General features: G+C 43.5%; 2 protein-coding genes across 4 annotated transcripts in view; one reads left to right on the forward strand and one right to left on the reverse strand.

Annotated features, from left to right (window-relative positions):
- Positions 1–1,990: 1,990 nt before the first annotated feature.
- zgc:56235 (Voltage-dependent anion-selective channel protein 2-like) lies at positions 1,991–16,445 on the reverse strand. The gene is made up of 9 exons (XM_061876062.1): positions 16,288–16,445; positions 11,169–11,239; positions 11,042–11,091; positions 8,088–8,240; positions 7,411–7,463; positions 7,100–7,321; positions 2,609–2,759; positions 2,474–2,531; positions 1,991–2,380 (listed from the first exon to the last, which is right to left on the reverse strand). Exons 2-9 carry the CDS (start codon positions 11,233–11,235, stop codon positions 2,289–2,291), a joined length of 846 nt encoding a protein of 281 aa, XP_061732046.1. The 5' UTR covers positions 11,236–11,239; positions 16,288–16,445; the 3' UTR covers positions 1,991–2,288.
- A 6,068-nt stretch (positions 16,446–22,513) lies between these two features.
- slc25a1b (slc25a1 solute carrier family 25 member 1b) overlaps positions 22,514–25,538 on the forward strand; it is a 50,883-nt gene continuing 47,858 nt past the window's right edge. The window contains exon 1 of one of the 3 annotated variants that reach the window (XM_061876153.1): positions 22,514–22,872. Coding sequence is in view for 2 of the 3 variants with exons in the window: in XM_061876152.1 (XP_061732136.1) it covers positions 22,758–22,872 (115 nt within the window). In the remaining variant the exon portion in view is untranslated. The remainder of the gene's footprint in view (positions 22,873–25,538) is intronic. The other 2 variants (XM_061876152.1, XM_061876151.1) reach the window with 2 other exon arrangements.

The raw sequence follows: 25,538 nt of genomic DNA on the forward strand, positions 1-25,538 counted from the left end.
CAACAAATGACACACCTGCAAATCATTCAGCTGTTGCCGTATCCGTAATACGCCGATAGGGAGAAGTCTGTATTTACACGATGAGTCGGGTGTGTTTTCCCGGTAACAGTTCGAGATGCTACCTCAGTAGAAGCATTTAAGTCTCACCTTAAAACTCATCTGTATACTCTAGCCTTTAAATAGACCTCCTTTTTAGACCAGTTGATCTGCCGCTTCTTTTCTTTTTCTCCTATGTCCCCCTCTCCCTTGTGGAGGGGGTCCGGTCCGATGACCATGCATGAAGTACTGGCTGTCCAGAGTCGAGACCCAGGATGGACCGCTCGCCTGTGTATCGGTTGGGGACATCTCTACGCTGCTGATCCGCCTCCGCTTGAGATGGTTTCCTGTGGACGGGACTCTCACTGCTGTCTTGGAGCCACTATGGCTTGAACTTTCACAGTATCATGTTAGACCCGCTCGACATCCATTGCTTTCGGTCCCCTAGAGGGGGGGGGGGTTGCCCACATCTGAGGTCCTCTCCAAGGTTTCTCATAGTCAGCATTGTCACTGGCGTCCCACTGGATGTGAATTCTCCCTGCCCACTGGGTGTGAGTTTTCCTTGCCCTTTTGTGGGTTCTTCCGAGGATGTCGTAGTCGTAATGATTTGTGCAGTCCTTTGAGACATTTGTGATTTGGGGCTATATAAATAAACATTGATTGATTGATTGATTTTGACCTCCGCCGAACCTTTGAGGCCGACTCACCGAACCCTTAGAGTTCGATCGAACCCAGGTTAAGAACCACTGTTTTAGAGGCGGCCTCATTAATGTAACCAGGGACTTCCCAAATAAATCGAGGCGCGAGCGTAGGTTGGTTCTGTCACTAAAGTACAGCCCAAAACGACTCTCCTAATAGAGCTAAATTGAATTTTGTTTCTGCATGATTCCTTGCTTCTTGTCTGTTTAATAAATGTCATCAGTGTTTGAACCTGACAGATATAATATTTATATTAACATTAATCATAGCTGAATGCCAATTGTTGAAAATGAAAGGGCCAGACTGATTGTTGTCACGTCAAATTGGATATTTTTTAAGGCGAGCGCTGTCAGTGTCCCAACTTGTCTGATTATCTTCTTAGCCATCTACTTTTCAGGTGAGAGTGAGAGGAATGATTTACGATCCAAAACAGGGGCATCAAAATCATTTGAGCTCTGGGGTTGCATGGAAAAAAATCTGTTGGCATTAAAACTACACAATAAAGACAACTGCAGATTGTTTTCTTTGTCTTACTTTGGACAAAAAAAACATTCTGAAAATATTACATTAAAAATACAGACGGCGGTAAAGTTTAGATCCATGAAGGAAAGAAGAAAGTGAATGAATGTTAATAATTGAATACATTTACATGTGCATAAAAATGTGTTTTCTTTTGATGGGACGGCGTGGCGCAGTGGGAGAGTGGCCGAGGGTCCCTGGTTCAAATCCCACCTAGTACCAACCTTGTCATGTCCGTTGTGTCCTGAGCAAGACACTTTTCACCCTTGCTCCTGATGGGTGAAAGTTGGCGCCTTGCATGGCAGCTCCCTCCATCAGTGTGTGAATGTGAATGTGTAAATGTGGAAGTAGTGTCAAAGCGCTTTGAGTACCTTGAAGGTAGAAAAGTGCTATACAAGTACAACCCATTTATCATTTATTTATTTTTTTTAATTAATTAGGTAACGTTAATGACATTTTCCCAAACACAATGTGAGATATAAGAGGATAATGCATACATTTATCATTTGTTTTCAAAACTCTTACAAAAAAGTGGGACCCCATCTTTATGACTTGATGGGTTTGTTCGGGTGTACATTTTGTATTTTCCATGCATTGTTTTAATTGTCACACAAATAGACAAAAGTGTGTTCTTTTTCAGTTTAGCAATGGAAAGGTTCGTTTCTAAATCAGTACTATTGTTATTGTTTTTACATAAAAAAAAGACAGTGAAGACATTGAAGAGACATGTTTGGGCTTTGATTTAAATATTTATTATGTCCTAGGTAATGTAGTAAAAGGAGGCGTGGCGTGAGAAGGAAGGAGTGTAGTGAGCAACACAAAAGGAAAGATGTTGGAGATGAAAAAGAATGAGGTAGAAAAGCAAAGAGTGGAACTCGAAGATTCCACCGCATTGATTCCACATCCCATGGTTCTAGGTTTGGTCGTCACGGCAACAACCCTCAACATTGAAATGTGAACTTAAAAACATTGTTGACAAGACTACAACTCCACTGTCAACATGCGTGTGGGGGAGGAGCTTCATGCTGCTGTCTTCACGCCTCCAGCTCGAAGCCCATTCCCACTTTGTGGCCGCCGGCGTTGAAGTTCTTGCCGTCGATCAGCGCCGACAGCGTGACTTTGACGCCTGCGTGAGGGGAGAGGACGAAGCCTTTTCACACGGCGCCCCCTGCGGGTGTGCTTTGTACTGCAGCTCATTACAATTGGCGTGCGGACTCACCTGGTCGCAGGCTCTGAGTGTAGCCCACGCCGATCAGACTGGCGTTGTTGACTTTGGCCTGCCGCAGGACGAGAGGCGCCGTGAGACCCGGGGACAGGAACTACAGTGGGTTCGGGTTTTGGTCGGGTCACTTACCGACAGAGACGTGTCCGAGTCCACTTTGTACTTGGCGGCGATGCCGAAGCGGGTGTTGTTGCTGCCGGCCGTCCACGCCAGATTGACCGCCGTTTCCAGCTGCCCGTTCACCTTCTGGTAGATGGAGCCGCCGAACTCCGTGCCGTCGTTGCTGAGACGCAAATGACAACAATGAAGATTGACCGTGTGTCCAAAAGTGCGGGCCAGGGGCCATCATCCACAGACATGTTAGAAGTAGACGCAGCATTGGCTGCTGTGACGCAAGAAATTGGGCGGCCATCTTGAAGTGGTGATGAGGAGCCTAAACTGACAGTTGACAGGTAGAAAACAAAGATGGTGTTCAACGTCTTCCTGCTCAAATGAGCAGACTGTTGAAAACAGGTATCGGGGGACTACTTTTCACGAGTACTATTGGTTTTGTGAAAAGAATATTAGCACAGAGTTGAGAAGGAGCAAAGATCTTCAATCGTACTGAAATCCTAGCCTCTAGCAAACAAGAGTATGACCAGAATAGAATTGCTTGTCAAGGAAATTAATTACATTTACAAATGTCATACTTGAATAACAAAGTTGAAATAATTGATGAAGATAAAATTGTTATTATTATCATGATCATTTAAGGGAAGAATGTAATAGAAAATATCAATACAAAGTGTCAAGACAAAATAAACTCTCTGCTGCTGCAGCAATAGAGAGACAGTCTATAGCAGGGGTGCCCATTACGTCGATCTCGGAGGGTGTGTCAGTTGATCTCAAGCCAGGCATTAAAAAAGTACTGACTGTCCAGAGTCGAGACCCAGGATGGACCGCTCGTCGGGACCCAGGATGGACCGCTCGCCTGTATCGGTTGGGGACATCTCTACGCTGCTGATCCGCTTGAGATGGTTTCCTGTGGACTCACTGCTGTCTTGGAGCCACTATGGATTGAACTTTCACAGTATCATGTTAGACCCGCTCGACATCCATTGCTTTCGGTCCCCTAGAGGGGGGGGGGGTTGCCCTCTCCAAGGTTTCTCATAGTCAGCATTGTCACTGGCGTCCCACTGAATGTGAATTCTCCCTGCCCACTGGGTGTGAGTTTTCCTTGCCCTTTTGTGGGTTCTTCCGAGGATGTTGTAGTCGTAATGATTTGTGCAGTCCTTTGAGACATTTGTGATTTGGGGCTATATAAATAAACATTGATTGATTGATTGAAAAAATAGACATAAAAATGAGCAATCATCAATCCCACCAAGACTTCACTTTCGTCAGTTGTTTGACATTCTCGGCACCCGAGGATCTTGTGAGATGACGCTGGCTGCTGCGAGCTCATATTTAAGAAAAAAATCACTAACAGGGCGGACGCAGAGAAACACATTTTATTTCTAGAGACTCCGTACCTACTGTCAAAACTCTAAAGAGCGACTGCACAGTTCCTGTCTTCACCATAAAAGACCTGTTTCATCCTGCCTGTGCTAACAAAATAAGAGTCTCAGAAAGCTAGCAAGCTACGGAGTTTGATGCCAATGTATTTCTCCCCCGCCCTCGGCGACCGCTTTCTCACTTGCTTGCCCACCCGCACACTCACTGACGTCACTCACCTGCTGCCAGACATTAAAGGGCCACACACATATGCTACTCTCATAACAAAGTGTTTAAAAACGAGTATGCAAGTTGGACAAATGAGATGCCAAATCCAACCACTTTCATGTGGTATTGGACAGAAAGGAGGACTTTTTTTTTCCTCCATTTCAAAATGCGGACGTTATCAGCACCACTGTCTGATTCCAATCAATGCAAGTCATCAGAATCAGGTAATACACCAACTTATATTCTTGTCTTCATGAAAGAAAGGAATCTATGTGTGTTAAACATGCTTGTATTATCATTAAACACCATTAACTTGTTAACAAAAATGTCTCTTTCATAAATAAATAAATATAAATTATAAATAGGAATGAGGTAGATCTCCTCGACTTGGTCAATTGAAAAGTAGCTCGCCTGCAGAAAAAGTGTGAGCGCCCCTGGTCTATAGCATGGGTGTCAAACTCTGGCCCGCCGTGTAATTTCATTTGGCCCTTGAGGCAATATCAAATTAACATTAGAGCTGGCCCGCTGCTGTAAAACCACATTCACCACTAATACTCATACTCGTCAACCCTCCCAATTGTCCCGTGAGACTCCTGAAGTTCAGTGACCCTCCCCTATTTCTCCCAATTTCCAACCGGACAATAATATTGGGGGCGGGCCGTAAAAGCACTGCTTTTGGCAGAAAGTTCTCTACATGTCGCCACGTCCGCTTTTCTTCCATACAAATAGCGTGCCAGCCCACTCACATAATATATGCGGCTCATACACACACACAAATGTATGCAAGGCATACTTGGTCAACAGCCATACAGGTCACACTGAGGGTGGCCGTATAAACAAGGTTAACACTGGTACAAATATGCGCCACACTGTGAACCCACAGCAAACAAGAATGACAAACACATTTTGGGAGAACATCCGCAGCGTAACACAACATAAACACAACCTGATAAATACCCAGAACCCTTTGTAACACTAACTCTCTGGGACGCTACAATATACACCCTTGCTACCACCAAACCCCGCCCCAACTCAAACCCGCCGCCGAAAAAAAGGCATTAAATTTGTGTTTTTATTTTGTTTGATATGCCATTGATATTTTTTAGTTATTATTATTTGAAACTGGATTTTGCATGTCATTATAAAGTTATATAAGCCTTGCTTGGTCAATATTCAATGCAAAACTTGTTTGGGTCCCTATTAAAGGGTTAATTTGTTCAACCTTGGCCCGCGGCTTTGTTCAGTTTTAAATTTTGGCCCACTCTGTATTTGAGTTCGACACCACTGGTCTACAGATTTATATAGATATCTAATGTATTCATATATTGTTTATGTAAGATATAAGCATGTATCTATAACCTAATCATATTGTTTCTTCAACTTCAGAATAGCTGACCGTTTTACCCCCCTACTCTGGGATTATAGTCCCAGTTTTAATCTTGGATGTCTGGTTACTTATAGCATGTAAGAATATTCTATTAATGTTAAGCAAACTATGAATAATAAAACATGTGTCCTTTATCATAGCTACACGTATGACAAAAAAGGTGGTGAAAAAGAGTGGTATTCAGTGAGGTAAGATGAAGTAAACACGCTGACAGTTGATTGCTTCTGACAAATGAATTGCACTGAGTGGAGCGGATCACCACTCCAAGATGGCGGCCCCGCGTCTCGTCAGCGCCAGTCGGCGTTAGCGCTCCATGCTGCTACCCTTAGAAGATGTCTATGCCATCATTAACATGCTAGCTTTTTTACTCATTTTTTTAGGTATACACTTCAGCGTCAAATATTTTGTTACTTGACAAATAATACCTGATAGCATGCTAACTGTTTTAGCTAATTTAACAGCTGTACACCTCAGTCATATTTTGGTATTTTACTAATGCTAAATGTAAGCATGCTATTGTTAGTACAGTACAGTATGCTAGCTTTTATTTTTTATAAGCTCATCTTAGTACATGATCAATGTTAACGTTAGCATGCTACCATCTTTAAAAAAAAAGTTTCAGGCACACACCTCAGAGTAATATATTTGGGTACTTGATGCATGTTACAGTTAGCATTTTAACATGCGAACATTACCATGCTAGCTTTTTGAGCTAATTTAACAGCTACACACCTCAGTCATATTTTGGTATTATACTAATGCTAAATGTAAGCATGCTATTGTTAGTACAGTACAGTATGCTAGCTTTTATTTTCTTAAATAAGCTCATCTTGAATAATACCTGGTAGCATGTTAACATTAGCGTGCTAACTTTTTGAGCTAATTCAAAGGCTATACACCTTAGTCATATTTTGTTTTTTTACTAATGCTAACTGTCAGCACGCTATTGTTAGTACAGTACAGTATGCTAGCTTTTTTTTTTAAATAAGCTCATCTAAGTACTTGATGCATGTTAATGTTAGCATGCTACCATGTTAAAAAAAATATTTCAGGCACACACCTCAGAGTAACATATTTGGGTATTTGATGCATGTTACAGTTAGCATTTTAACATTCATACATTACCATGCTAGCTTTTTGAGCTAATTTAACAGGCATACATTTTTATGGTATATAAATATTTTTTCCTCTAAAAATTGGTGCGCTCTGTAGTCCGGAAATTATGAGAGTGAAAGCTGCCAAAACAATGTCCTGGCAGCCTCAATAACAGTAGCGACACAGCGAGAGGGTAGCTATAGGCCACTGCTGCTGCTCACTGCTCCCCTCACCTCCCAGGGGGTGATCAAGGGTGATGGGTCAAATGCAGAGAATAATTTCACCACACCTAGTGTGTGTGTGTGTGTGTGTGTGTGTGTGTGTGACAATCATTGCTATTAAAGGGGCGGAGCCAGACCCAGTGAAGTGTACTGATTTTTGGATGGAGAATGGTCACTTCCTGAATAGATGAATGTTCTTTTAAAAAAACAAAAACTCACACGTTGGTGTGCAGCTGGAAGTCTCCGGCCTTGTAGCCCAGTGCAAAGTTGTTCTGAGCCAGCTTGGACTTGGCGGTGTCAAAGGCCATCTGGTATCCCGCCAGCCAGCCCTCGTAGCCCAGCACGGCGGCGGCGTGGATGATGGGACCCTCGAAGTCCACGTCACAGCCCAGGTTGACGTAGTCACGCTTGTAGCCTGTCTTCAGCTTGCCGCTTTTCTTGCTTTAAAAAAAAAAAAAAAGGGCAGGTGCACAATGGCGTGTGTTGTCATGACGGCACAATCAGGTGTCAACAAGTGGACGTGCTCTCACCCCGTGTTTGGAACAAAAGATGTGTCCAAGGCCACCTTCAGTCCTTGAGTCAGCTGCAGGTGAAGAAAAGGCAAGTCAGCACTTTCATCACAGCACGCACGCACGCACGCACGCACGCACGCACGCACGCACGCACCGTGGGTTAGTGGTTAGAGTGTCCGCCCTGAGATGGGTAGGTTGTGAGTTCAAACCCCAGCCGAGTCATACCAAAGACTATAAAAATGGGAGCCATTACCTCCCTGCTTGGCACCCAGCATTAAGGGTTGGAATTGGGGGTTAAATCACCAAAAATGATTCCAGGGTGTGGCACCGCTGCTGCTCACTGCTCCCCTCACTCCCAGGGGGTTAACAAGGCTGATGGGTCAAATGCAGAGGACACATTTCACCACACCTAGTGTGTGTGTGACAATCATCGGTTTATCTCCGTTGGTAGAGTGGCCGTGCCAGCAACTTGAGGGTTGCAAGTTCGATTCCCGCTTCCGCCATCCTAGTCACTGCCGTTGTGTCCTTGGGCAAGACACTTTACCCACCTGCTTCCAGTGCCACCCACACTGGTTTGAATCTAACTAAGATATTGGGTTTCACTATGTAAAGCGCTTTGAGTCACTAGAGAAAAAGCGCTATATAAATATAATTCACTTCACTACTTTAACACACACACACACACACACTCTCACCTGGTCCTCCAGCGTGACCTCGGTGGCCAGCGTGTTGTCCGTGTTCCACTTCTGGTTGATGCTCAGGCCCAACTCCTTCATCTTGTACTTGGTCTCCAGGCTGCCCGCCGCTTTGCCTGTGTCCGTGTTGCTGGACCCCGACGTGTTGAACTCCTACACACACACCAGACTTTGTAACAACCGTGTGGAGCTTCAAGGAGAACGCTGAGGAGGGTTGTGTCACAAACTAAAAATTGTCAAACATTTTTAGTCGTTCACTGGCATGAGAAAGTGTCTCCAAACTTTTGCCTTGTATTCTGGGGTGCCCTAACTTTTTCCGCCAAAGTTCAGATTGTTTTTCATGGGGGAAAAAAATGCTAAAAACAGATTTATACATATATATATTTCAAGACAAAACTTTGTACAACAGTTGACTAACTACCGTATTTCCTTGAATAACCTGTGTGTGTGTGTGTGTGTGTGTGTGTGTGTGTGTGTGTGTGTGTGTGTACAAACAATCCTATATGCAGTTTGAGTAATACTAATATTCTGCAAATGTAAAACCAAATATGAATTCTGACTAAAGAATTGGTGCCGATGGAAACTAAGAAAAGGGATTTGGGTACACTATCTGGAGTACAGGGCAGGGGGCTCCCCTCGTCTCTTTTAATGCACAGCATAGGACACATAGCAAGAGTGGTCCTCAGGTCCTGTTGATCAGGGGCAGTAGCTTAGTAGCTCCACAGTCACAGATCCTCTATTAACCACTAATATCACAGTCAAAATGAAAGCTTGTTCCCATAGGCACCATAAACTGTTAATAATGTTTAGACAAAAGTGTACTATTATATATATAGTATTTATATAAGTGTGTGTGTATATGATGGACATATGTGTATTTTGGGTATATACATTTGTGTATGTATGTGATTATGTGTGTATGTGTATGTATGTATATATATATATATGTGTATGTATGTATGTATATATATATATGTATATGTATGTATGTATATATATATATGTATATGTATGTATGTATATATATATATTTATATAAATTGTATATATGTGTGTGTATGTATGTGTGTGTACATATGTATATATGTAAGTGTGTGTGAATTTAAATGTATTATATATACATAATATATAGCATCTACGCAGCAACCACTGAACTTAATTATATTATATATATTATTGTATTGTATATTGTAAATATGTATATGTATAGGGGTGGGACCTAATAAGTTTACTTCTTCCCCCTCCCTTTTGAGCCAATCTTGACATCTACAAAAGATTAGTCACATGTAATGTTTTCAATGTAGGTGTAAAAATAATGTATTTATATATTTCTGTTGTATTTTATGTTATTCTCTTGTTTAGTTTGCATGGCTCAAAATAAACCATTCATTCATTCATAACCGCCGGGTATATAGTATACGCCTGCCTAGAATTACTGCCGGGTCAAACTCGTTTCGCAAAATATTATTTTTATTAGCGCACGTCTAGAATTTCCGCCGGGTCAAACTCATTTCGCCAAATAATTAGCATATGCCTAGAATTTCCGCCGGGTCAAACTCGTCACGTCACGAGTGACACTTCACCTGTCATCATTTTCAAAATGGAGGAGGCTGATTTCAATCATTTGAAATCGCATAAAGGGAAGAAGATTAAGAGCCAATCAGTAGGATTTAAAGTCCAAGCTATTGAATATGATAAAAAGAACAGTAAGCAGTTATGTTTTATTAATATACCGTAGCTGCGTGTGTCAAATATGAGTCATTAAATGACTCCCGCCTCCTGGTGGTAGAGGGCGCTAGTGATCCTTCTTGCGACTACTCGGCTGCAGAAGAAGTGACAACAAGCAGCAAGAGTGAGCAGCCATCGTTTATTTTTTTCCTCTCGCTTGCACTTTTAACATGGAGGATTACATATCTAAAATAAAACAGTTTTCTAAACTGGACTTTCAATCGAAACAGATAGTAATAAAGGAAGATCTCCATCCAAGAGAGACTTTTAAAACTGAAGAAAGATAAGGAAGACTTCTATAAACAAGTTATCGATGCTTTTGATCAGAAGGAGCTGCGCATGGACTTCCTTTATAAGTAAAGGTAAGACCATAATAAAAAAATTTTTATTAAATGTGCTTTTCATGATGGTATCCTTACATCACACTCAAATTGATAAGCGAAGGCTTAAATTTACCGCATGTCTTTGGTAAGCGCCGGAGTGAGAAGAGGTTTTAAATGAATTAGCGCCCTGGCGGCAATTCAAGGAAATACTGTAGATTAACTATAGTTAAAAAATTTCAGCTTTTTTCTCATTACATTTGGAATTCTTTACTCTTCCTTTATTGCATTGTTTTCATTTCCAACAACATGCTGCGGGCCAACATAAGTAGGTCTGAGGGCCGCAAATGGCCCCTGTGCTGCTTGTTTAAAACGGTTTCATATGCATAAAACATAGCATAACTAATAAAACGCTTTAAGAAAAGGATGAAGACAAACACGAAGCATGAAGATGACAGAAAACGCAGAGTAAAGAAGAGAAAAAGATGATTGCACGTGAAAATAAAAACGTGAGCGTGAGAAATGAAGGAAGCGATGATGAAGATGTGGCGACGATGGCGGCCTCACACTCGCCTTACCATCTACGCCAGCGCCGGACGTCCGCAGCGGCATTGAGGTCGAGGGGGAGGAGTCAAAGAGGGTAAAGGATGGGGACAAAGAGTCAGACATTCATGCACGTTTACGCCACAGCAGGAGGTCACAGGCTACTGATTGATCGCTGATCAGGTGGGCGGAGTCACTTGTTAGAAGGAATTAGGTTTGATTGAAACTTTTATGAGTAGATTGCACAGTACAGTAGATATTCAGTACAATTGACCACTAAATGGTAACACCCCAAAACGTTTTCAACTTGTTTAAGTCGGGGTCCACGTTAATAAATTCATGGTAAAAAAGGGAGACGCTCACCACTCCACTTTGGGATTTGGTCTTCACGTCCAGCTTCACAAGTCCAAAGCCTAAAAAGATCAAGTTTAACAGGAGAGTGGTTAATGAGCGTGTTTGTCACATGAGCGGAGTTGAATAATTGACTCACCGTAGCCTTTGCTGAAAATATCCTTGGCAGACTTGCCCAGGTCAGCGTATGAAGGTGGGACAGCCATGATGCTGCAACACACAGCAGGGTCAACGAGGCAAACCTCACATCCATCTTATAGCAAGTAAGGTAGCACAGAGGCATCTCCACCAAACTATACGAATGCACATATTGCCCGTCCCCTTAAAAGGGGGGTGGTCGCACTAATATACAATGAAAACCTTAACCTTACCCCCAACCTAAGTAATACATATAAATCATTTGAGGTGCTTACAATGAGGTCTGTCACACCACTGCCTCTCTACCTGGCTGTTATCTACCCCCCACACCCCCCCTCCCTGGACCATATTCAGACTTTATCAATGAATTCTCAGAGCACCCCACTATGCACTGGACTCTCACACTATTATGCTTGAGCCACTATGGACTGGACTGTCACTATTATGTTAGATCCACTATGGACTGGACTCTCACTATTATGTTGGATCCATTGTGGACTGGACTCTCACTATTATGTTAGATCCACCATGGACTGGACTCTCACTATTATGTTAGATCCACTATGGACTGGACTCTCACTATTATGTTAGATCCACTATGGACTGGACTCTCACAATATTATGTTAGATCCACCATGGACTGGACTCTCACTATTATGTTGGATACACTATGGACTGTACTCTATTATGTTGGATCCACTATGGACTGGACTCTCACTATTTTGTTGGATCCACAATGGACTGGACTCTCACTATTATGTTGGATACACTATGGACTGTACTCTATTATGTTGGATCCACTATGGACTGGACTCTCACTATTTTGTTGGATCCACAATGGACTGGACTCTCACTATTATGTTAGATCCACTATAGACTGAACTCTCACTATTATGTTAGATCCACTATGGGCTGGACTCTCACAATGTTATGCTAGATCCACTCGACATCCTGGGGTCCCTGCCAAGGTTTCTCATTGTCCCATTGGGTTGAGTTTTTCCTTGCCCTGATGTGGGATTTGAGCCGAAGATGTCGTTGAGGCTTGTGCAGCCCTTTGAGACAATGGTGATTTAGAACTATAGCTACAAAGCAAACAGAAACAGAATGCTGGACGACAGCAAAAACTTGCATTGTGTGGAGCAGAGATGGCGTCCACAAAGTACATCCGTACATGACAACGTCACCACACAGAAGAATAGCAACAACTTAAATAGTCTTGCTTGCTAACACAAAGCAGGTGCGGGGAATAGCGCTCAAAGGAAGACATGAAACTGCTGCAGGAAAACACCAACAAAACAGGAAGGGCCACCAAAATAACAGCGCAAGACAGGCACTAAAGCACTACACACAAGAAAACACCAACAAAACAGGAAGGGCCACCAAAATAACAGCGCAAGACAGGCACTAAAGCACTACACACAAGAAAACACCAACAAACTCAAAATAAGGCACGACGACCTGGTGGAGTTACATTTTTTAAAAGTTCTCTGCTGGTGGTGTGCCACCATATTTTTTTTGTGACAAAAATGTGCCTTGCCAAGGGCAATATTACCTTTTAAGTGCAATACATCCAACACTGACTGTTATTACTCCGGTACTCTTGTCTTGTTCTGTATATTGTACACTATTGTGTACATTGTACAGGATTGCTTATTATTTGTATTGGATAGTCGTCTGTTTATTTCAATTCTTATTTTTTATCTTTATTACTTCTTGTGTAATTTATTTTTACCCCATATCTGTTTCCACTACCGCACCTTATATTGGTGTCTTTAATTTTGTTATATGCAAATTAGGGTGAGAAGCTCTGCCATCCGGGAGGAGCTCTACAGTAAAGCCGCTGCTCCTCCACATGGAGAGGAGCCAGATGAGGTGGTTCGGGCATCTGGTCAGGATGCCACCCGAGCACCTCCCTAGGGAAGTGTTTAGGGCAGGTCCGACCGGTAGGATGACACGGGGAAGACCCAGGACACGTTGGGAAGACTATGTCTACCGGCTGGCCTGGGAACGCCTCGGGATCCCCCGGCAGGAGCTGGACCAAGTGGCTTGGGAGAGGGAAGTCTGGGCTTCCCTGCTTAGGCTGCTCCCCCCGCGACCCGACCTCGGCTAAACTTAAGAAGATGGATGGACTTCTTGTGTAATTTATTTTTTATCCCATATTTGTTTCCACTACCACACCTTATATTGGGAGTCTTTAAAAAGTCCTACTGAAAGCCACTACTAGCGACCACGCAGTCTGATAGTTTATACATCAATGATGAAATATTAACATTGCAACACATGCCAATACGGCCGCTTTAGTTTACTAAATTGCAATTTTAAATTTCGCACGGAAGTATCATGCTAAAATATCACGGTATGATGAAGCGTGTGCGTGACATCACGCATTGTAGAGGACATTTTGTTCCAGCACTGTAAATCGCTCTTTTCATCACATAATTCCACAGTATTCTGGACATCTGTGTTGCTGAATCTTTTGCAATTTGTTCAATGACTAATGGAGACGTCAAAGAAGAAAGCTGTAGGTGGGAAGCGGTGTATTGCGGCCGCCTTTAGCAACAAAAACACAGCCGGTTTTTAATAGTTTACATTCCCGAAAGATGACGGTGAAGCTTTACTATGGAACAGAGATGTCAAGCGAACACGGTTGGATTGGACTACACACACAAAGTACAGTGTATTATGCACCGATCATTTCGAAAGATCGTGTTTCGAAGAAGGTCCCTTGCGAAGGGCCGAGATGGACATCGCCACCACCCGTCGACTGGTGCTGAAGAAAGGTGCAGGGCCGACCTTCAGGTTGTACAGGTACAACCATATAATCTCACTAAAACACTAGTAACACAATAAGCAGATAAGGGATTTTCCAGAATTATCCTAGTAAATTTCTCTAAAAACGTCTGAATTTCTCCCACTGTATAGTCTTTTTTTTTTCTTTTTCTAGTCCTTCACTCTCACTTTCCTCATCCATCAATCTTTCATCCTTGCTCAAATTAATGGGGGAATCGTGGCTTTCTCGGTCTGAATCGCTCTCGCTGCTGGTGGCCATGATTTTAAACAATGTTCAGATGTGAGGAGCTCCACAACCCGTCGACTGGTGCTGAAGAAAGGTGCGGGGCCGACCTTCAGGTTGTACAGGTACGACCATATAATCTCACTATCCATCCATCCATTTTCTACCGCTTATTCCCTTTCGGGGTCTCGGGGGGCGCTGGCGCATATCTCAGCTACAATCGGGCGGAAGGCAGGGTACACCCTGGACAAGTCGCCACCTCATCGCAGGGCCAACACAGATAGACCGACAACATTCACACTCACATTCACACACTAGGGCCAATTGAGTGTTGCCAATCGACCTATCCCCAGGTGCATGTTTTTGGAAGTGGGAGGAAGCCGGAGTACCCGGAGGGAACCAAACACTAATAACATAATAAGCAGATAAGGGATTTCCCAGAATTATCCTAGTAAATGTGTCTAAAAACGTCTGAATTTCTCCCACTGTATAGTCTTTTTTTTTCTTTTTCTAGTCCTTCACTCTCACTTTCCTCATCCATGGATCTTTCATCCTCGCTCAAATTAATGGGGGAATCGTGGCTTTCTCGGTCTGAATCGCTCTCGCCGCTGGTGGCCATGATTTTAAACAATGTTCAGATGTGAGGAGCTCCACAACCCGTGACGTCACGCGCACATTGTCTGCTAATTAGTGATTCCCAAAGCCCAAAAAAAGTCTGCGGGCTATAGAGCGTTTTCCGTTCGGGCTCCAGTACTCTGGAATGCCCTCCCGGTAACAGTTCGAGATGCCACCTCAGTAGAAGCATTTAAGTCTCACCTTAAAACTCATTTGTATACTCCAGCCTTTAAATAGACTCCCTTTTTAGACCAGTTGATCTGCCGTTTCTTTTCTTTTTCTTCTATGTCCCACTCTCCCTTGTGGAGGGGGTCCGGTCTGATCCGGTGGCCATGTGAAGTGAAGTGAATTATATTTATATAGCGCTTTTTCTCTAGTGACTCAAAGTGCTTTACATAGTGAAACCCAATATCTAAGTTACATTCAAACCAGTGTGGGTGGCACTGGGAGCAGGTGGGTAAAGTGTCTTGCCCAAGGACACAACGGTAGTGACTAGGATGGCGGAAGCGGGAATCGAACCTGCAACCCTCAAGTTGCTGGCACGGCCACTCTACCAACCGAGCTAAACCGCCCCATAACAACCGCACTTTAATAAAAACCGCATCGGAAAAGAACAACAATCGGTCTTTACTTCCGGAAACGTTTGCTCGCCTGTGTATCGGCTGGGGACATCTCTGCGCTGCTGATCCGCCTCCGCTTGGGATGGTTTCCTGCTGGCTTCGCTGTGAACGGGACTCTCGCTGCTGTGTTGGATCCGCTTTGGACTGGACTCTCGCGACTGTGTTGGATCCATTATGGATTGAACTTTCACAGTATCATGTTAGACCCGCTCGACATCCATTGCTTTCCTCCTCTCCAAGGTTCTCATAGTCATCATTGTCACCGACGTCCCACTGGGTGTGAGTTTTCCTTGCCCTTATGTGGGCCTACCGAGGATGTGGTAGTGGTTTGTGCAGCCCTTTGAGACACTAGTGATTTAGGGCTATATAAGTAAACATTGATTGATGATTGATTGATTACCGACCTTTCAGCAGAAATATGGCAATATCGCGAAATGATGAAGTATGACACATAGAATGGAGCTGCTATCCCCTTTTAAATAAGAACATCTCATTTCAGTAGGCCTTTTATCTCGCAATATTAAAATATAAAGACAATAAGGTCCATTCTATTCTATTCATTGAGGACAAAGCACACAAAGGGACAAAGGTGAAGGGAGACAGCTGGGCTGCACGAACAAATAGCAATCTTAGCAGCCGACATTATTTGACGAAAAATATGCAGATTGTGGCGAGGAAAGGAGGATAAAAGCTGGGATTAAAGATGCATCTTGCATGCGAGGATGAACATTCTTACATAATGTTAGCTGCACCCCCCACATGCTAGCTGAGGGGTGGGCGCTAACCTTGGACGACATAACGCTACCAAAGTGCGGTGAATAGCCGCAGAACAATAACCATTTGCGCGTAAAAAGACGCCGGAGCTGCCTCACCGATGCCAAGCAGCTTCTGCGGGGTTGCGGCTGTTGATGGCGGGATTGACAGCTAGCTCGTTTTAGCGCTGTCACCGAGCAGCCAGGACAGGACACTGCCAAGGAGACTCACTGCGCGTGCGCCGCAATTTGCAGAGAGTGACAGTGACAACGAGACATAAACCCCCCCCTCCCTCGTCTGTGACGTCGAGCAAACGTTTCCGGAAGTAAAGACCGATTGTTGTTCTTTTCCGATGCGGTTTTTATTGAAGTGCCGTTGTTATGGAGCTAAATTATGTCCGAACGTTTTGTACTTGAAAAAAATGTATTTAATATGTAAAGTTAAAGTTAAGATGTTAAAATAATTGCCTTTGAATGATCTATTAAAGCAGGGTTAGGGAACCTATGGCTCTAGAGCCAGATGTGGCTCTTTTGATGACTGCATCTGGCTCTATGGGCTTCACGGTGGCAGAGGGGTTAGTGCGTCTGCCTCACAATACGAAGGTCCTGCAGTCCTGGGTTCAATTCCAAGCTCAGGATCTTTCTGTGTGGAGTTTGCATGTTCTCCCCGTGAATGCGTGGGTTCCCTCCGGGTACTCCGGCTTCCTCCCACCTCCAAAGACATGCACCTGGGGATAGGCCCCTCCCACCTCCAAAGACATGCACCTGGGGATAGGCCCCTCCCACCTCCAAAGACATGCACCTGGGGATAGGCCCCTCCCACCTCCAAAGACATGCACCTGGGGATAGGCCCCTCCCACCTCCAAAGACATGCACCTGGGGATAGGCCCCTCCCACCTCCAAAGACATGCACCTGGGGATAGGTTGATTGGCAACACTAAATGGTCCCTAGTGTGTGAATGTGAGTGTGAATGTTGTCTGTCTATCTGTGTTGGCCCTGCGATGAGGTGGCGACTTGTCCAGGGTGTACTCCGCCTTCCGCCCGATTGTAGCTGAGATAGGCACCAGCGCCCCCCCGCGACCCCGAAAGGGAATAAGCGGTAGAAAATGGATGGATGGATCTGGCTCTCTGATAAATCTGAGCTGACATTCCTTAACAGGATAAGTAATGAATAATTCCACTTGTAATCATAGTGTTAAAAATAATGTTCAAAATATAAAACATTCTCATGCATTTTTAATCCATCCATCCGTTTTCTACCGCACCTGTTCAAGAAGTCGCGTTAATGGTAAGAAGTTATTTATTTATTTTTGGTTAGTGTGGGGCTTGCCCTCCTGGGGGTTCTTCAGACCCCCAAGCACCGACATGAGAGCCTGTTTCAGGGTTACAATATTGTTTTATTAATAGTATTTCCAGCCCCAACCCAGTCTCTCCTCCTGGCTGCTGCTTATAACAGAGCGACAGGTGATTACTTAACAAGGCCCAGGCGGGCCATCTACGCACCTGTCGCTGCAGGCCCGCAGACCACGCCCCCTCCACAGTTAGCTTCAGAAAAAAAAATGTTATTACAAAGAATAAGAGACCTATTATACTCTAGAAATGTTGGTCTTACTTAAAAATGCACGTGTTTAGTTGTGTTCAGTGTTAAAAATAATATTATATGGCTCTTACGGAAATATATTTTAAAATATTTGGCTTTTTGGCTCTCTCAGCCTAAAAGGTTCCCGACCCCTGTATTAAAGCATGAAATAATTGATTAAATCATGAAATAAAAACACTTTAAGACTGTGAACGACTCGGGTTCCACTGACCACCAAGGAAGAACATTGCTTTAGCACAGGGGTGCCCATTACGTCGATCGCGAGCTACCAGTCGACCGCGGGGGGTGTGTCAGTCGATCTCCAGCCAGGCTTTTAAAAAAAATAGACCTAAAAATGAGTGATGATCAATCTTCACCAAGACGTCACTTAAATGACATTCACGGTACCGGAGGGTCTTGTGAGATGACGCTGGCTGCTGCAAGATCATTATTATGAAAATATGACAGAGAGGAAGGCGAGAAACACTTTTTATTTCAACTGACTCTCGCGCCGTACCTTCCGTCAAAACTCTAAAGGCCGACTGCACATTTCCTGTCTTCACAATAAAAGCCCTGCTTCATGCTGCCTGCGCTAACTAAATACAGAGTCTCGGAAAACTGGCGTGCACAAGCGATCCCTCAGAAAGCTGGCGTGCACATCACTTGTGCACGCCAGCTTTCCGAGACTCTTATTTTGTTAGCGCAGGCAGCATGAAGCAGGGCTTTTATTGTGAAGATAGGAAATGTGCAGTCGGCCTTTAGAGTTTTGACGGAAGGGACGGCGCGAAAGTCTGTTGAAATAAAAAGTGTTTCTCGCCTTCCTCTCTGTCATTTTTTCATAATAATGAACTGGCAGCAGCCAGCGTCATCTCACAAGACCCTCGGGTGCAGTGAATGTCAATCAAGCAAGCTACGGAATTTGCCGCCAATGTTTTTCTTGTAAAGTGTATGGAAGCTGGATGAATTAGATGCCAAAATCCAACCACTTTCATGTGGTATTGTACAGAAAGGACAACTTTTTTTCTCCTCCATTTGAAAATGTGGGCGTTATCATCATTACTGTCTGATTCCAATCAATGCAAGTCATCAGAATCAGGTAATACACCAACTTATATTCTTGTCTTTGTGAAAGAAAGACATCTATATGTGTTACACATGCTTGTATTATCATTAAACACATTTAACTTGTTTACAAAAATGTCTCTTTCATAAATAAATAAATATAAATGATATATATAAATGAGGTAGATCCCCTCCAGTTGGTCAATTGAAAAGTAGCTCGCCTGCAGAAAAAGTGTGGTCTCCTCGGTCGCTGCTGCTGCCAGCTCTCCTACTCCTTCCGCCTCGTTCTCCCCTCATTTTCCCCTTTTTTTTTCTTTTTTTTTCTTTGTCATCAAAAAGGGAGGTTTTTGTGGTTGGTGCACTAATAAATGATACATAAATGGGTTGTACTTGTATAGCGCTTTTCTACCTTCAAGGTACTCAAAGCGCTTTGACACTACTTCCACATTTACCCATTCACACACACATGGAGGGAGCTGCCATGCAAGGCGCTAACCAGCACCCATCAGGAGCAAGTGTGAAGTGTCTTGCTCAGGACACAACGGATGTGACGAGGTTGGTACTAGGTGGGATTTGAACCAGTGACCCTCGGGTTGCGCACGCCCACTCTCCCACTGCGCCACGCCGTCCCTAAATGTAAGTATTGTTGAGTAAATGTGATCTCATTGTTATTAATGCTGTTTCTGTGTATCATGGGAAGAGAGGCTTGCCGTTGTTATGCGCCTCCAATAGGTTAAATACGGTAGTGCCGGCTCCTCCGTGTTATCATCACGTGATCTCTTCCGGCTCACTTCGCACGAGAGAATACGAGAGACTCACAGAAAGAAGCGCGATGAAGTTGTGTTCTATTTTCCACAGTTACTGATGTTTTGTTTCCCGGTGCTGTGAGACATTGTACTGAACCATCCTTCTATCAATCAATCAATGTTTACTTATATAGCCCTGAATCACTAGTGTCTCAAAGGGCTGCACAAACCACAACACAAACCACTACGACATCCTCGGTAGGCCCACATAAGGGCAACCCAGTGGGACGTCGGTGACAATGATGACTATGGGAACCTTGGAGAGAAGGAAAGCAATGGATGTCGAGCGGGTCTAACATGATACTGTGAAAGTTCAATCCATAATGGATCCAACACAGTCGCGAAAGTCCAGTCCAAAACACAGCAGCGAGAGTCACGTTCACAGCGGAGCCAGCAGGAAACCATCCCAAGCGGAGGCGGATCAGCAGTGCAGAGATGTCCCCATTTGTAACAGTGCTAAAGTTGTTTATACGGCCACCCTCAGTGTGACCAACATTGCTCAACGAGCTATTGCAAGGAATTTAGGGTGAAGGCACCATTAATGCTGAATGGTCCGTACAGGTTTTGGAGCAACATATGTTGTCATCCAAGCAACGTTATCATGGACACCCCTGCTTATTTCAGCAAGACAATGCCAAGCCACATTCAGCATGTGTTACAACAGCGTGGCTTTGTAGTAAAAGAGTGCGGGTACTCTCCTGGCCCGCCTGCAGTCCAGATCTGTCTCCCAACGAAAATGTGTGGTGCATTATGAAGTGTAAAATACGACAGCGGAGACCCCGGACTGTTGAAGGACTGAAGCTCTACATAAAACAAGAATGGAAAGAATTCCACTTTCAAAGCTTCAACAATTAGTTTCCTCAGTTCCCAAACGTTTATTGAGTGTTGTTAAAAGAAAAGGTGATGTAACACAGTGGTGAACATGCCGTTGACCAAGTATGCCTTGCATTCACTTGTGCGATCCTTAAAATAAACCATCATCTTTCTTTTATACAACTGGAGTATTAATTGAAGATGAGTGAAGAAAGAAGAAACCCAACAAGTATATATTGTGTTTTTTATGTTGATTTATCCATCCATCATCTTCCGCTTATCCGAGGTCGGGTCGCGGGGGCAGCAGCCTAAGCAGGGAAATCCAGACTTCCCTCTCTCCAGCCACTTCGTCTAGCTCTTCCCGGGGGATCCCGAGGCGTTCCCAGGCCAGCCGGGAGACATAGTCTTCCCAACGTGTCCTGGGTCTTTCCTACCGGTTGGACGTGCCCTAAACACCTCCCTAGGGAGGCGTTCAAGTTGCATCCTGACCAGATGCCCGAACCACCTCATCTGGCTCCTCTCGTTGTGGAGGAGCAGCGGCTTTACTTTGAGTTCCTCCCGGATGGCAGAGCTTCTCACCCTATCTCTAAGGGAGAGACCTGGAAACTCATTTGGGCCGCTTGTACCCGTGATCTTATCCTTTCGGTCATGACCCAAAGCTCATGACCATAGGTGAGGATGGGAACGCAGATCGACCGGTAAATTGAGAGCTTTGCCTTCCGGCTCAGCTCCTTCTTCACCACAACGGATCGGTACAACGTCCGCATTACTGAAGACGCCGCACCGATCCGCCTGTCGATCTCACGATCCACTCTTCCCTCACTGGTGAACAAGACTCCTAGGTTTTCTCTGTTGATTTAATAAAAATTAAATAAATAAATAATTTATTTTATTTTATTTTTTTAAATAAAAATGAATAAAAAAAATTATTCTGTGGCCCGGTACCAATCGGGCCGCGGCCCAGTGGTTGGGGACCACTCTTTGGTCCGAAGGACAGAACATCCACAGTTTCCAAAAACAATTTGAATTGTAGACAAATTCCAAATGAGCTAATATTTACAAAAAAAATACCAAAGTTTACCAGTTCGAACATTAAAAATATCTTATCTTTGCAGTCTATTCAACTGAATATAAGTTGGAAGGCTATCTGTGTTGGCCCTGCGATGAGGTGGCGACTTGTCCAGGGTGTACCCCGCCTTCCGCCCGATTGTAGCTGAGATAGGCGCCAGCGCCCCCCGCGACCCCGAAAGGGAATAAGCGGTAGAAAATGGATGGATGGATGGATGGTATTTGCAAATCATTGTACTTTTGTTTTTGGCGGTATAGCTCGGTTGGTAGAGTGGCCATGCCAGCAACTTGAGGGTTGCAGGTTCGATTCCCGCTTCAGCCATCGTAGTCACTGCCGTTGTGTCCTTGGGCAAGACACTTTACCCACCTGCTCCCAGTGCCACCCACACTGGTTGAAATGTAACTTAGATATTGGGTTTCACTATGTAAAGCGCTTTGAGTCACTAGAGAAAAGCGCTATATAAATATAATTCACTTCACTTCACTTCACTGCTTTATCCATCCATCCATTTTCTACCGCTTATTCCCTTTCGGGGTCACGGGGGGCGCTGGCGCCTATCTCAGCTACAATCGGGCGGAAGGCGGGGTACACCCTGGACAAGTCACCACCTCATCGCAGGGCCAACACAGATAGACAGACAACATTCACACTCACATTCACACACTAGGGCCAATTTAGTGTTGCCAATCAACCTATCCCCAGGTGCATGTCTTTGGAGGTGGGAGGAAGCCGGAGTACCCGGAGGGAACCCACGCATTCACGGGGAGAACATGCAAACTCCACACAGAAAAATCCTGAGCCTGGGATTGAACCCAGGACTGCAGGAACTTCGTATTAATAAAAATAAAAATAAAAAATAAATAATTTATTTATTTATTTATTTTTTTTAATAAAAATGAATAAAAAAATTATTCTGCGGCCCGGTACCATTCGGGCCGCGGCCCGGTGGTTGGGGACCACTGCTTTAGTCCACCTTTAATATTTGCACCATGTTAAAAGGGGAGGGGCCTGCTGGGGGCGCCTGACAGGCCACGCCCCAGTGGAACTCTGACACGACGTTATCAGCCCTCAGTGGCGAGCGAGCCAACTTTCTTCTGTCAAAAGTCCACAACGAGAGCGACCCGAGTCCCCAAGTCCAATGGTCAGGACCGAACGTCACACTTTGGACCTCGACTTGTGCACAAAAGCTGCAGGAGCGCATGAAGCTTCACCCAAGTCCTCCTTCCTGAGCACAGCAGCGAGGCCGGGGGCAGCGCAGTCATGTCCGGACACTCGAGCTTCGTCAACCCGTTCCACAGCAGGAGACACAGCCTGGCCGCAGCCGCCCCCGCCGGCAAAGCCAAACTGACGCACCCCGGCAAGGCCATCCTGGCGGGTAAGGAGGCTTCACTTTCCTGCTCCTCGGAGCTTCACAAGCCGCGCTCACTTCACTGGAAATCATCAAAGTTGCAGACAAAATGCGACGCAACATCCCCTTTGAAGTAGTCGTGCCTTCACGTAATTGTCGTCTCGCGTGGATATGATCAAAGCAATTGATGTAAGCCGCGACGTGAAAGAATGTAGTTCCACTTGAAAACAACTGTTGTTCTCGTCCAGGCCGCTAGATGGTGCTGGCGGGCAATGACATACATCACGCAGAAGCCGCGAAGAAGACACCTTTTTTACATACTTCGCATTATTTTGTTGAAAGAGACACACCCGGCCGCTCAAAGTGCGATTTATGGCTCTTTTATTACACTTGCATGTATTTTTACTCTTCTCTGGAATTTATATAATTTACACAAATATTCACCTACAGCGGTGCTTCTTAAAGGCCTACTGAAATGAGATGTTCTTATTTAAACGGGGATAGCAGCTCCATTCTATGTGTCATACTTCATCATTTCGCCATATTGCCATATTTTTGCTGAAAGGATTTAGTAGAGACTGCGATGAGGTGGCGACTTGTCCAGGGTGTACCCTGCCTTCCGCCCGATTGTAGCTGAGATAGGCGCCAGCGCCCCCCGTGACCCCGAAAGGGAATAAGCGGTAGAAAATGGATGGATGGATGGATGGATTTAGTAGAGAACATCGACAATAAAGTTCCCAACTTTTGGTCGCTAATAAAAAAGCCTTGCCTGTACCGGAAGTAACAGACGATGTGCGCGTGACGTCACGGGTTGTGGAGCTCATCACATCTGAACATTGTTTACAATCATGGCCACCAGCAGCTAGAGCGATTCAGACCGAGAAAGCGACGATTCCCCCATTGATTTGAGCGAGGATGAATGAATGAATGAATGGTTTATTTTGAGTCATGCAAACAAAACAAGAGAATGACATAAAATACAAAAGAAAGATTGGTTAAAAAGGGAGTGGGAAGAAGTAAACTTATTAGGTCCCACTCCTATGTATTTTAATTTTCCTGAAGGAACTCTCCTGAAGGAATCAATAAAGTTCTATCTATCTATCTATTCATATTATGTTTATAAAGTCAGGAAATACGTCTCTGGACACATGAGGACTTTGAATATGACCAATGTATCATCCTTGGTATCGCATCGATACCCAAATGTGTGGTATCATCCAAAACTAATGTAAAGTATCAAAGAAGAGAAGAATAAGTGATTATTACATTTTAACAGAAGTGTAGATAGAACATGTTCAAACAGAAAATAAGCAGATATTAACAGTAAATGAAAAAGTGGATTGATAATCAATTTTTACAGTTTGTCCCTCATAATGTGTAGAAAATAATAGGTGTATAAATGACACAATATGTTACTGCAGACTAATTAGGAGTCTTTTGTTTGTTTACTTACTACTAAAAGACAAGTTGTCTAGTATGTTCACTATTTTATTTAAGGACTAAATTGCAATAATAAACATGTTTAATGTAACGTAAAGGCCGATAATGCCTTTTTTTGTGGTCCCCTTTTATTTATCAAAATATCGGTACTAAAATATTGGTATTGGGACATGCATTAGTTGATGTAAGAAGTATAAATAAAACTACCACATTATAAAACAAAATCGTCCTATCCGATAGAACAGTGGTCGGGAACCTTTTTGGCTGAGAGAGCCATGAAAGCCAAATATTTTAGAAACGTATTTCCGTGAGAGCCACATTATATTTTGGTAATACTTTGATATAGGGAACATATTCACCATTAATCAGTTGCTTATTAACATGCAAATTTGTAACATATTGGCTCTTAATTAGTCATTTTTAAGTTCTTATTAATGCATTTTTCTGCATGGACTTATTTTACAAGCAGTAAGACATTAACTAAGAGTCTTCCCTCAATAACCTCAGAATTATTACTTATTGGTAACCCTAACCCTTATATGGTCACTTAGTATCCAAATAACTCTTAATTAAGTCTTTGTTACTTCGAATATGTTCCCTATACTAAAATGTTACCAATATTTTTTAACACTGAATACAACTAAATGTGTGCATTTTTAAGTTGGACTAACAATTTTAGAGTATAATAACATTGTTATTCTGAAGCTAACAAATAATAAATAAAATATTTCTTACCATAAATGGGACTTCTTGGATTGATGGAATAAAATGCATGAGAATGTTTTTAATTTTGAACGTTATTTTTAACCCTGTGATTACCAACGGAATCATTAATTACTTATCGTGTTAAGCAATGTCAGTTAAGATTTATCTGAGAGCCAGATGGAGTCATCAAAAGAGCCACATCTGGCTCTAGAGCCGCAGGTTCTCTACTCCTGCGTTAGAATAATTACCCCGAAATGTGAATACAAATAAAAATATAATATATTTTAATTGTATGTTTTTTTAATTTTTTTAAATTGTATTTAAAAAAAAAAAATATATATATATATATATATATACATATATTTCTATTCGTTAGGTCATGAAAAAACGCGGAGGTTATTTCATCCCTACAAGTCTGTTTCGCAGGTTTCCCTGCTCTTCAGGGGATTTTTGATGAAATTACCTCCGTGTTTGTCCCTGACCTAACGAATGTTCCGCTCTACCCCGGTATTGAGCACTGATAAACCACAGTAACCATGGCTACATAC

The sequence above is a fragment of the Nerophis ophidion genome, linkage group LG17 (assembly GCF_033978795.1).
Source record: "Nerophis ophidion isolate RoL-2023_Sa linkage group LG17, RoL_Noph_v1.0, whole genome shotgun sequence".
NCBI lineage: Eukaryota > Metazoa > Chordata > Actinopteri > Syngnathiformes > Syngnathidae > Nerophis > Nerophis ophidion.

Bases quoted from the DNA above. Each gene is read 5' to 3' on its own strand.
- zgc:56235 (XM_061876062.1), bottom strand. From the start codon at position 11,235: ATGGCTGTCCCACCTTCATACGCTGACCTGGGCAAGTCTGCCAAGGAT. The intron at 11,092-11,168 runs GTGAGTCAATTA...TGATCTTTTTAG, and splicing joins TATTTTCAGCAAAGGCTACG to GCTTTGGACTTGTGAAGCTG. The intron at 2,532-2,608 runs GTAAGTGACCCG...GTCCTGCGGCAG, and splicing joins ACTCGGACACGTCTCTGTCG to GCCAAAGTCAACAACGCCAG.